General features: G+C 37.3%; 1 protein-coding gene across 1 annotated transcript in view; it reads right to left on the reverse strand.

The window, feature by feature from the left end:
* tomm20a (translocase of outer mitochondrial membrane 20) overlaps positions 1–14,126 on the reverse strand; it is a 32,811-nt gene that overhangs the window by 5,979 nt on the left and 12,706 nt on the right. Inside the window, exons 3-4 of the mRNA XM_039738135.1 lie at positions 9,810–9,891; positions 716–858 (exon numbers count right to left, since the gene is read on the reverse strand). Coding sequence (XP_039594069.1) covers positions 716–858; positions 9,810–9,891 — 225 coding nt within the window. The remainder of the gene's footprint in view (positions 1–715; positions 859–9,809; positions 9,892–14,126) is intronic.

Genomic DNA, 14,126 nt, shown 5'->3' on the forward strand with positions numbered 1-14,126 from the left:
AAAATCAACCTATTATGAAACAGTGGTTTATGTTTTAAAGTAGAGGAATCTTTCCACAATAAAACTCTACCATATAAACATTAAGAAACACTACCCTATCTTCAATTAACACTGTTGATAACCAGCAATAAATTAAGCAAAGAGAACACTAGTGGAGTGGAATACTTTAAGGTGGTTTCTTTTCCAGTTTAAGTTAATAGAATGCATATTCAAAATGCCTAATAAATTGTGGAAAAGGCATAGTCTTTACAAATGACATGGGTAGAATAAAAGTAATGAACAGCTGTCCTAGTTTAGCATCAATTAAAACAGAAAACCCTGACTTCCCAGACTTTAGGAAAATGTAATGTAGCTAAAAACCAAACAATTGTAAGTTTAGTGTTCTTTACAGCTATCAGCTCTGTGTTTGCCTTGTGAGAGGATGTGAGGGAACCTTTCAGCTCTCCCACTAAGGATAACACTCACTTGCACTTACTCTTGCATTCATCCTTGTCCAGGCAGCTACTGTGCAAGCTGTCTGGGGGTTTCTAAGAATGCACAGAACGAGGAGTACTACCACTGCACACTTCTGCATGACAGTCTCAACTTTCAAGGGTCTACGAAAAAGCGAATGAACTGTATACACACTGAATGCCACTGCTCTGTCATGATCAGCTAGACACAGAAGAGATCATGGCTGTTAATGAAGAGAAACAAGAGTAGAGGAGTTACACACCTGACTGATGGTTGGAAGTTTGGTCAGAAGCATCTGGAATACTGGAGGAGGCAGCGTTTGTTGAAGAACATGCAGTAATTGTTGAGGTTGGCCACAAACAGCTATGGCATTTGTCAAGTGGTCGACTCCTTTCTCATAGTCCCCTGTGCAAAGCAAATTAAACAACAAATTAATAAACAAAGAATAAAAAAAAAATCAAATATCACAACAGTACTTGCAGACCAACAAGAACACCAGGCAGGATCAGCAGATATAACCATCATCCTATCCTGGAACTGAAGATATTTGTGTCGCTTGCGCGCTTTCCTGAAAACTTGTAGCAGTGCTAGTTAAAATGGACTACACTTCAGAGCAGTCCCGGTAGAACTGAGCCACTGGAAATATTAGGCCCTGTATTTCAAAGAAAGTCATAAAAAGCCAGCAGGACTGAGACTGTCCCCACCCCAAAACGATTACAATTAGATCACGCGGTACATTACAATTTTCACTGGATTTGTTTTCTCGTCCTGTGTCTCCTGGTCCACGTGGATTTATCTGCATTGCAAAAATCTACTCCAAACATCTACAAATCTTCACTAAACAACTGTACCACAGTAGAACAAAACCTTACATTCATTCAGGACGCTGCTCACATTGGATCTTGTTTTATTTATCACTATCATCTGCATTTTTGAAACTGAACTGTGCAGAGTGTTTATAATTTGTCATTTAGTACTTAGTGTTTCATCTGTTTCTTTAGTAGCAGTGTTTAATCAGTTGGTGCCACTGTGACTATTCTGGGTGGGTCTCAAGTATATGTGATACTTAATTGTTCATGCTTAATTTTTTTTTTTTTTTTTAAATGTTGAATGAACCGCTTTTATGAATCTCTGTGTGAGTTTATGGGCCAAGTCAAGGCTGGGTGCATTCCAAGGATCCCCAAAATGGAAAAAAACAAAACATTATAGAACAATGTGAATGTGAGCACCTCATGGCTGCTACAAACGTTTTAATGTTAAAGACAGAAAGCTGTGTGTGGAGCTAACCTACAGTTGTGATTGAAAGTTTGCAAACCCCTTAGAATTTTCTACATTTCTGCATAAATATGACCTAAAACATCAGATTTTCACCCAAGTCCTAAAAATAAAGAGAAACCAGTTAAACAAATGAGACAAAAATATTATACTTGGTCATTTACTTATTAAGGAAAATGATTGAATATTACATATTTGTGAGTGGCAAAAGCATGTGAACCTTTGCTTTCTGTATCTGGTGTGACCCCCCTTTGCAGCAATAACTGCAACTAAACGTTTCCGGTAATTTTTGATCATCCCTGCACACCGGCTTGGAGGAATTTTAGCTCAATTCTTCGTACAGAACAGCTTCAACTCTGGGATGTTGGTGGGTTTCCTCACATTAACTGCTCGCTTCAGGTCCTTACACAACATTTCAATTGGATTAAGGTCAGGACTTTGACTTGGCCATTCCAAAACATTAACTTTATTCTTTTTTAACCATTCTTTAGTAGAACGACTTGTGTGCTTACGGTCGTTGTCTTGCTGCATGACCCAACTTCTCTTGAGATTCAGTTCATAGACAGATGTCCTGACATTTTCCTTTAGAATTCTCCGATATAATTCAGAATTCATTGTTCCATCAATGAAGGCAAGCCATCCTGGCCCAGATGTAGCAAAACAGGCCCAAACCACGATACTACCACCACCATGTTTCACAGATGGGATAAGGTTCTTATGCTGGAATGCAGTGTTTTCCTTTGTCCAAACATAACGCTTTTCATTTAAACCAAAAAGTTCTGTTTTGGTCTCATCCGTCCACAAAACATTCTTCCAATAGCCTTCTGGTTTGTCCACGTGATCTTTAGCAAACTGCTGACGAGCAGCAATGTTTTTTTTGGAGAGCAGTGGCTTTGTCCTTGCAACCCTGCCATGCACACCAATGTTGTTCAGTGTTCTCCTGATGGTGGACTCGTGAACATGAACATAAGCCAATATGAGAGAGGCCTTCAGTTGCTTAGAAGTTACCCTGGAGTCCTTTGTGACTTTGCCGACTATTACACATCTTGCTCTTGCAGTGATCTTTGTTGGTCGACCACTCCTGGGGTCTGACTGTGGACTGGTGGAGTCCAAACTCTTTAGAGATGGTTTTGCAACCTTTTCTAGCCTGATGAGCATCAACAACTCTTTTTCTGAGGTCCTCAGAAATCTCCTTTGTTCGTGCCATGATACACTTTCACAAACGTGTTGTGAAGAGCAGACTTTGACAGATCCTGTTCTTTAAATAACGCAGGGTGCCCACTCACACCTGATTGTCATCCCATTGATTGAAAACACCCGACTCGAATTTCACCTTCAAACTAACTGCTAATCCTAGAGGTTCACATACTTTTGCCACTCACAAATATGTAATATTCGATTATTTTCCTCAATAAATGACCAAGTATAATATTTTTGTCTCATTTGTTTAACTGGTTTCTCTTTATCTACTTTTAGGACTTGAGTGAAAATCTGATGATGTTTTAGGTCATATTTATGCAGAAATATAGAAAATTCTAAAGGGTTCACAAACTTTCAAGCACAACTGTAGGTCTACAAAATCCTTTAAAAAAAAAAAAGACACCTATAAAGCTCAGCTAGGGAGGACAAAAAGTTCAGTTTATACATAGAGAAACCTAAAATTAGGGCACTACGGTAGATACCAATAAGCCATTCTTCAAACAAATGTTTTATGCTTGTGGGAAGCTGGTACAAACTATCAAATCATGCAGGTGAAATAGAAGTTCAATACGGTAGATTTTAAAAATGTACCTTGACGAAATATTGGTACAAAATTAGTTAACCAAAAGAGCATGACAGAATGGCAGCCTCTCATTAGTCAAACTAACAGTTTGGCAGTGCACTAGCTTTACCAGTCCATCACTAGATAACAACAAACAGGGCACTGGAAAGAACTAAGAACACCCTTTTGTCAATAGTGGCAGCATTAAATGAAAGCACATGGGCCGAAGTATTTTTGGATACCTAAAAATATTTTTTAAATTTTGTCGCCAAGAAATTAACAAGTGGCATGGGAAAAAAGGATACCAACATACTTAGCCACACACAAGGGATCACTTGCAGTAGCTTGTAAGCAAATGATAAATGGATTTGACACTGTCTGTGTACAACTGTGGTGCTTAGTCCTTATCTTAGGTTGGTTTGGCTGAATTGCCGTCCATTACTTGCATATCATGTCTTAAAGAAGCAATACCTCTGCATTTACTGAAAGACATTTGTCACCTGTCCCACACCTTTATGTCACAAAAGGAGTGGAGGACAGGTAACCACCATATTAAACTGGTATGTCTGATCAAACACCAACCACTATGTCATGTCCTCTTATGGTTGTCAAAATGCTGAAAAAGCATTCTGAAAGATATTTTTATTTCTGTTTGCTGGCAGGCTACAACCCTTTAGACAACTATGTGTATCCTTTACCAGCAGAACATGCATACATGTGATAAGAATCAAAAGAAGAATTATTTATCAATCTACTGCCTGTGGAGAGTACTAAACAAGTTTGTAATTAACTTGTACTTGATTTTAAAAGTTGTGCTGGAGGAGGACAGAAAGGAAACAAAAATGGAATTTATATAAAAAGCAAGGACAAGCAAGTGAAGCAGTGGATGGTTTCTACCATCATTCTATTATCATTCTATTGATTAGGGATGTTAAGGGCCAAGTTGCTGTCACTATATCACTGACAGAAGTAACTTCATTTTTACTGCATCAGTATTTTTAATCACCTTAATGCTGGGGTGTCATCATAAGACTTAATGTGACCCCTTGTTTTCCCTGTCTTCTCCACCTCCCCATTGCATTAAAGTAGAAAACAGTCCGTTGCTGATTGAACAGTGTAAGGAATCTCTAGTGCTTAAAATCTGAATGAAATAAGGTTGTTGCCCATTCTCCCACCTACGGTATATTTTAAACTATGTGTGGGTTGTGAGTCACTGTTGCATTTAATGTGAATGGGTCACAAATGGTTTGCAAAGTGGGATGCAGTGGTTTACAGTGGGGTGATTAAGCAATTGACATTGCTCTCATGATAAACAACCCACCCCTGCACTGACAAACAGCAGTGATTTTCCAAACTGGACTCCAAGCTCTATGAATGATCCATGAATCTCCAAGGGGAACTCCAAACCCCAACACCTGCTCTGTGTTTTGAAGGCACTAAGGAGGACAAAATGATGTAGCTGTAAAAATAAAAATAAAATATAGAGAACTCCTAACGCATTATATTTGCATAATGAAGGGGTGATAAGGATTACAAAAATCAATATTTAAAACCAGCTAAAATGAACCATTTGCTAAGGTCAGTGCAAGCAAAACAATAAAATGTGTGTCTCAACTCTTCAGGTATTTTCAAGGCAGTGTGCAGCCCTACCAAAGCTGCAGCTACAGTCTAGCCCTAGAAACTTTCTACTTTTAACTGTTTATATCCATATCATACAACACCAAGTTTCCTTCTCCACTTGTAGCTTCTATAGAAGATGCTGGATTAAGTGTTTTACAACTGGTGTAAAATATAAAGAGCCATACAATGGTCCGTTCATAAAATCTAGAAGAACTTGATACGCAAATCGTGAATCAGTACTCTCAGTGTGTACGTCAAGGTCATCATTCTCATACTGAACTGTATAAAATGTCCACGGTATGCCTAGAATCAGAATGGATTGAAATAGGCTAGTTTTACATTTAGATGTGACCATTAATCTAAGATTCGAGATTTGGACAAAGTTTTACATTCTTGGAAGGTGTTCAGCTACAATCTAGCACAGGACACAACTGCCAGTATATACTAAGATGAGAGTGACTGTGTAATGTACTCCATTCAGTTGTTTCAAAACCATCTACGGTTTGCAATTTAGAAAAAAAAAAAATCCAGCATTGTTGTATGCAATTTTAAAACAGTTTTCAATGTTTCAGTTAAAAGAATAAAGTGGGCATGCAATTCAGCAATAATCCCAGGATGACTGACATAAAAACACAGTTAGAACTCCAAATGGCTATGAAAAAGCTAATAAAAATATAATTCTAAATACAGTGCATATGTCATTTACCACACATATTTCCTTTGCATAAAGAAAGTGGTCTTTGTTTATAGCCAGATTTTTTGTACTAATCACACTAGAACAGTCATATACAGCTGTTGAGACCAGTGACCAACAGCTTAATGTTTTCAAGTTTATCTATACTTCTCTTTAATGTACTGTATATTAAAAGACAGTACAGTGGCCATGCCAATTTAAAATAAGGCCTAATGTTCTTTTGATTTACCTTTACTTATAATATAATCAAACAAAAAGAGTAAGACTGTTTACAGGAAATCACAAGCGCTGCCAAAGTAGCATATACTGCTGGCTCAGTGATTCAGCCTGGTTGGTGCTGGTAGGAAAGACACCAAAAGTTACGGCACTCAAAAGTCACATTTAATGCACTTTACTTAGGCCCTGATGCCAACCAAGTTCTTCATCCTTAAGATTAATGGACAACTGGTCATACAAAACAACAAAAAACAAGCTACAGTAGAGTAGGAAGCTTTGAACAGTTCAGTAAAACAATTCACTTCAGTGTTTTAAATGAATGTAGGAACTCCGTATCCAGGCCAGGAGCCATCTTCATTATGGAAATGTGTAGATTTGTTCATGGCATACAGGCTCAGACCACTTATGTTAGTTTTTACCTATAATACAGTAACAGAAATAATTTAACCATGCATCACCCAAACATAACCCAGTGATAATAGATGACTGGAATTCACCCTAGTTAACAAGTCTACATACAACTACACACAAAAAAAAATTATATAGATGGGAGAGAAAGGCTTCTTTCTCAAAAGCTCAGGTTATGTATTACTGAGAAGAGCCTTAATAACAGAAGACAAAAAAGTAGAATTCTATACAAGACTGAAAAACAGGCAGACCACGTGCACAACAAATTCAGGCTTGAAGTGCTATACATATTTCAGCTTTATATTTCAACTATTACACCTACTCAAAGCACTCGCACACCACTTCAGTTCCCAGTTTGTGTGCCTCCTTTTATTCCTGTGTTCATGCATGTTTCTTTCACATGACAAAAAGCTGGAAAACATGAACGAAAATGTATGTTATCCTTAACACTATTACTGTTCTTTCTACCCAGTGATCGTTCCATTTAGCCCAGTACACGTCTGGATTTAACTTAGTTTAAAACAAATTAAATCTTTGAGTCATCCTCTGCACAGAATGCACTCTACCCGGGGGGGTGGGGGTAACTGTGGTCTTTAATGGGTGCAGTCGCCTAAGGCTTTTGCTCGATTTAATTTAATTTTCATTTTGTTAACTGAATACCTTATATGATATAACTTGCTTTCTCTAGCTCTTGACCTGCCATCTCACAATTGACAGCAGTAAGGATTAAAGCCCAAGAAAATATAGAAGGCAGTTCAACATTGTAACCAGCAGAGGGCACAGTTACCTCATGCTTTAAAATCAACTGCACACAAACTCAACTTGAATGCTTGATGACATCAAATAATCAACTGCTTTTACACACTAGTGCAAATCTAGATGATTTAATATCTCAGTGTCAAAAAGCATATGTGAAGTTAGGTCAGTACTGAGGGAGATAAATTGTGCACAGACAAGACATGGCAAGAACCTAGAACAATAAGCAATTAAAAGGTTGTTAAAAGCTACTTTTGGAACGGAGAACATCTGTTACTCAAAATCATCTATAAAGTATTTTTGCACTGTACTGGACTCAGACATGTTGCTTTGACATTACAATCTGATCTATGCATGTCCACCATGAGCAAGTCTGATGGATTTATAGGAGTCCTGCACATTTATTCCAAAGCTGCTTCATGGTGCAATCTGTACAGTGGGATCTACTGCTTTTAGATGTTTCCCCTATGGTCCCTAGATATCTGAATATACATTTATACAACCATTATTGTCACATGTGCGGAGAACAGTGAAATTTTTACTTGCATGTGCTAATCAACAGTCAATATGGCCATCATTTTTTAGCTGTAGTGTTTACTCAGACTTGATTGCAGGCACACACATGTAGCAGGCTCAAAGAAAATTGGAGGTAAAGAACGAAGCACAGATGTACACCAGTATATGCATGTTGCACATTACATGAATCTGGTCAAACAGATACAAAAAGGTAGGAAAACAATTCACAGAAAAGATGAAATTTTAAAAGTTGTGTTAGTTCTCAAAATGTTATCTTTCTGCACTATTACTAACCTATGTTCATGCAGCACAAAGTTATGGGAAAATAGGGTCAATATACAGATGCAAAACACACACACACACTCCTCCATGGAAGGTAATAGAAACTTCTGGTCTGTACTTATCAGCTCACAAGAACATTTATCTGGGTTATAAGCATTCATAGTATGTTCCACTCTGGACCAAATGCCTAACTAAAGTAGAATGTGCTCACACACAAATGAGCATTGAACTAAAGACCAGTCACAAGTCTAGCCCAGTAACACCTTATTCATGGACTACCATTGTGCGTCAAGTGATAACAATAAGTGTGCACTAAGAGACATGTAAAACTAAACGAGAGGCTTCAACAAGCACGACAATTCACCTCTGCAGTTTTACAGACACCCAGTAAACAATCCCAAAGTACTCTATTTATGGCTATAACTATAAATTTAAACAACTAAAGGCAAGTGTACAATTAAAATACTCAAAATTTGTGTCTAAGTGCGTTTCATTTGTTTCGTGGGTGTGTTTTCTGGAAGTAGAAGTAAAAATAAATGTGTTTAGGACATTATGAGCTTAAGACTGCACGACTTGTGGATTATACAACATGAGTAAATGGGTGTTTTTTTTTCCTAGTTGCTTTAGATACTGTTTGCAGATGTCCAGCATTGGTCACCATAGGCACTTTTTAATCTGGATTATAAACATTCACACTATGTACCTTGCTGGATCAAATGCCACCATTAGTATCCAATTTGGAGAGGATTTTGTAACTGATTTTCTATAAATTTACAAAGTCGATTGTTACTTAAAAATGTTTTTTTTTTTTTTTAGCAAATCTAATTTGGGAATACAAATTGCAATAGCAAGCAAGCTGCTTAAGTTTGCCCCTCACCATTCCATAAAACTGCCACAAAAAAGCCAAAGTGGCTGTTAAGAGTCAAAGCTCAACTCCTCAATAGGCAAGCGCTCAAGTTGAATTCATGGGTTAAAAGACCTGTGAGAGAATCTAAAATCTGTACATCAGCAACACTATAAACAATAACAAAATAACATGTGCAATCCCTAAAATCACTGTGGCAAAATTATTCATTAATTCTGTTCAGCTCTCATTTTCTTTTTTCTTTTGCATGACCTCAACTGGGCAAATTCTTAACACACAAAAAAACACTGAACCAAATGTAAACAATCACCAGAGGAACAGTTTTATATTTAAACAAAGTACTTCGTGAATTTAATCCAGGGTTATTAATGAATTAACTTGGCCTTGTGCTACAATGTTAAACTGCAGGTTAAGACAGAAAATATCAGAAGACATCACAGCCAAAGCGGAAACTACACAAGCATGAAGTTTATACTATTTTATAAGATAAACAATATATCAGAGATACCTCTGCAACAGCAAAACAATGCAACCCAAGTGTCAGGATAAGTCTACAGACACCATCTTGTTGAATGTCACATTTTTCCAACTAAAGTAAATTCCGCTGTTTACTGATCATTAATCTAAACTGAGCTGGAAGCATGCAAAAGGTAAATATAAAAACATAAGATTTAGTCTGAACATAAACATTAAAATTGGCAACAAGACCTCTTCCATTCCTTTGAGAGCTTATTGTCTTTTTCAGCTAATATGAATCACCTTTAAAATTTTAATATTAGTCACCTGCCAGCTTCAGCAAAACTGGAGGAGCAAACAGCCACAAAATTAACAGCAGCACATTTTCTGAGCTAATTACCAATTGTTCGTACACTCTATTTGCAGACTGCTTCCGGAGTCCCTACAGGAACATTCCAATTAAGCTATAAAGCTGCAGTGCATTTTTTTAACCAAAAGCATCTCACCTTGAGCTAACAGTTCCTCCCCTAGCTGAATTTCTTCAAGGAAAAACTTCTGAACAGCTTCACCATCTTTAAGGTCTGGCAGCTGGAAATGGGGCAGTAAAATAAAGAATAAGAGAAAAAAAAAACATAATAAAGCATATTCACATCAATACAATCTTTCATGTGACATATGTTGTGGGATTTGTACAGTATGCTTCTAATCTACTGTATCTTTCCACAGTGACCATTACCAGTCCAAAAATATGATTTCAAACCAAACCAAGCTCTAAACATTTCAGTACATTTCTCTGGGAGTATTATTGTGCAAACAACTGCATAGCTAGATTTCAGATTTTTTTTTGGTCTGCAACCCAACTTCATGCCTTTTAAATACAGTAACTTAATGTCAGTGTTTATTCTTTGTAGGAAATGACATGTCAAAACTACAAAAAAACTAGTGAAAGATAACTAACTCCACTCTGAAAGAACAAGGTTGTTAAGCCTAGACTTAATACTCATGATGAAAAACTTTAACCATTAATTAGGTTTTGCCACAAACTTTAGCAAAACAAATTGTGAAATTAACCTAAAATTCCTTTAGATATCGATGTTTAGTCAGAAAACATAAAACACAGACAAAATGGCAAATTAAAATATATTTGGTGGTAGAGGAAGAATGCCTAAGATGCTCTAAAGCACGTGTGGGCAAAGTCAGTCCTGGAGGGCCGCAATGGCTGTAGGTTTTTGTTCCAACCCAGTTGCTTAATTAAAAAACAATCCTTTCCAATAGTTTAATTTCATGGCTTCTTAGTGCTTTAACTCTGCCATGTCAAGTCATCCTCATATCCTAGATTTTCTTTCCCTTTCTAAGGATATCATTAAATGATTTGAAGTCTACAACAGTCACTTTCCTTCCAAGTATTTCATTAAACAAAAGTGTATGATGAATACACACAGCTGTAAACGGAAACAAGTTAAATGGAGAACTGCTGGTTTCTTTTGTCATTTGTATCTTATTGTTAATATGGAGCAATTAAAAAATACTACAGCTGTTTAAGACTAAAATAAGCAATAAGGGTTACAATCTTAACGTGTGAGACAACTAAAATGAAGCAGAAGTGTTACTTGAGCAATAAGAGCTTCTTATTAAACAACTGGGTTAGAACAAACACCTGCAGCCACTGCAGCCCTCCAGGAAGGACTTTGCCCACCCCTGCTCTAAAGAATATCATATATTAAGGCCTAGGTTTCTATTTTTATGCACCATCTTGTTTAGAGTTTGGTTTATTTGGCTTGTCAGAATATTCCAACATAATAATGCTGCTTTTGTCAGTGCCTAAAATTAAACGGTTGACAAGGTGAAAAATATTCATGAATCAGCAGAAGAATACAAGTTAACCATACAACTACTTTAATGTATGCACATTTGTCACATTCTGGGTTCAGAAAATGGAAGCGTGGACGGATTCAGGTAATTAAGAGATTAACACACATTTTCAGTGAAGACTACGTCATATAAACACAGCAAACAATATGAATTCTGTACTTATACCATCAATTACTTAAACTGGCTCATTCCAGTGTGTTCTAATTGGCACTGTCAATCAGTTATTACCATGGTATGATAGTATACTACAGCTAGCATTAAAGTAAAAAATTAATTTATACTCTAATGGAACAACCGAACATTACTTGGATATTCATGGCTGCACTCTTCCCATGTAAATTAAGTCAACATCATGCAACTTTGATTTGATTGGTTTTTGAAAACTAAATTGGCAAATGTCAAATCTGTCCTCACGTTAAGTGCTATGGGCTCATTTTAGTAATTTCATACTAAAGCTTCGTTGCAGTTTTATATATAAATAAAAAATACTGGCACTGGAATTGTCACATGAACACAGAAAAGTCTGATTGTAAGTTTATACTTAAATTTTGCTTTTCAGCTGCACTCATACTCTGCAAAGCATTTTTTTCAACTTCAATGATCTATTTACATATACTGTACTTCATGGCCTTAAAGGTCAGTTTAACTTGATCTTTAATAAATCAGAAAGTTTAAAGCAAGTTTAATCTGAAAAGAACTGGAAAACAGTAAAGGGCTTTGAGATTTGCATTTTAGAAGCCTCACTATATCTTTTCCAAAGTTAGATTTTCTAACTGACCAAGAAGTACTTTTTGTTACAGAGTTCTGTGTCTTTAACTGCATGCTTTAATAATAAAACATTGTATTTATATAGCGCCTATCCCATACTGAAGGCACTTCACAAGAGTCTCAGAAAGAAATAGCAGGTATTTAACATTGGATACAAATGTTTCCCGAGTAGAACATTAAAACAGACAAGATACAGGATACACAAAACATTAAATAGAATAAAAACACAATAAATCAGTAAAATACTAAATTCAATACTAAAAGATAAGCCTAGCAGATAACATTTGCGATATAACACACACAAACACAATTTATACTAAGCATGTGGACAGAGAGAAAGACTAAAATGAGGGGGCAGAATGTCAGGTTAAGTTAAACACCTTCCTAAACAGATGAGTTTTAAGTTGAAATGCATCCAAATGCACTCTAATGTTGTATAAAAATACCTTATGCAACAACCTTTTGGTGGTCAAAAGTACTTTATCTATCTATTTTATCACATTTATTGCCGACTTTAAGAACTTGATGGAAGCACCCTTAAATAGTTTCAGTTCTTCAATAATCACTAATAACATCGAAAACCAGAATACCTACCAGCTCAAGAAAGTGCTGAAATACTGCACCGTGCCAGTTCAAGTTACAAGGTATTTTTATGACGATTACGAGCCACAGGCCAGGGGTTTGGACACACCTCCTCATTCATTGTGCTTTCTTTATTTTCATGACCATTTACAGCACTCCATCACTCTCCTTCTTGGTCAAATAGCCCTTACACAGCCTGGAGGTGTGTTTGAGGTCATTGTCCTGTTGAAAAATAAATGATCGTCCAACTAACCTGACTTCTGCACAACACAACTGCTGGTCCCAACCCCATTGATAAAGCAAGAAATTCCACTAAATAACCCTGATAAGGCACACCTGTGAAGTGAAAACCATTTCAGGTGACTACCTGTTGAAGCTCATCGAGAGAATACCAAGAGTGTGTAAAGCAGTAATCAGAGCAAAGGGTGGCTATTTTGAAGAAACTAGAATATAAAACATGTTTTCAGTTATTTCACTTGTTTTTGTTAAGTACATAACTCCACATGTGTTCATTCATAGTTTTGATGCCTTCATTGAGAATCTACCAATGTAAATGGTCATTAAATAAAGAAAACACATTAAATGAGGAGGTGTGTCCAAACTTTTGGCCTGTACTGTATATATATTGTGGACTTGAACCCGGACACAGACAGACAGACAGACATCTTAAGTTCACCACACACACCCTTTAATTTACAATATTTATACAGTTCTTTACGTGCATTACCCAGTGCTTCCTGCACTGTTCCCCCAAATGTCCAGGCCTCAAAGTTCTTGTGCCTTTCTCCTGGTTGCCTCCAATCCTCTCTCCAGCTCCGTCTCTCTTCCAACCAACTTCTGCTCTCGACTGGAGGGAGGCTGCCCCTTAAATAGGAACCCGGATGGGCTCCAGTTGCTTTCCGGCATTCCTCCGAAGACACGCCCCAGTGTGGCGGAAATGCCGGCTGCGCACCCGGAAGCCCTCCGGGTGTCCCCCGTCTTCTTCCCCAGACTTCTACAGGCACCGGGGCACCGCCTGGCAGTGGCCACGGGTCCCTACAGGGCTGGGATTCCAAGCCTTTTACCCGTGGCCCCCAACATAACCAGGGCAGTCGCCCCCTCGCAGTCTGGAGGAGGTACAAGCCCTCCTCCGGTCCTCCTGGGCGTCCCGGCCGGATGCCACAATATATATATATATATATATATATATATATATATATATTTATTTTTTTTTTAAGATTTTAAAAGAACTGATGTCTATAGGGCAATCTTGTAATTTTTATTCGGACAACATGGTCTGATTTTTAGAATAAGAAATACTCAAATACATCATAGCTCACAAATAAATAAATGGATTTTTCAGCAATGTGAATTCAAGCTGGACTGTTAGGGCAAACGATAAGCATTATCGCAGCCCCTTCTCTTGTTACCATACAAGGGGTCAAGCTGCAGTCAGGTAAAACAATGTTGACAAGAGATGCTGCTGTACAGCTATAGACCATTACCATGTGACACCTACTGCTTTGAATGCTTGGCTTTATCTAGATTATGCTAGAGGAATCATCTTTGAAGTAAAAACTTAAATACTCGATTAGTTCACATCTATATTTTAATTAGAGGTA

This window comes from Polypterus senegalus, chromosome 16 (genome assembly GCF_016835505.1).
Source record: "Polypterus senegalus isolate Bchr_013 chromosome 16, ASM1683550v1, whole genome shotgun sequence".
In the NCBI taxonomy this organism is placed as follows: Eukaryota; Metazoa; Chordata; class Cladistia; order Polypteriformes; family Polypteridae; genus Polypterus; species Polypterus senegalus.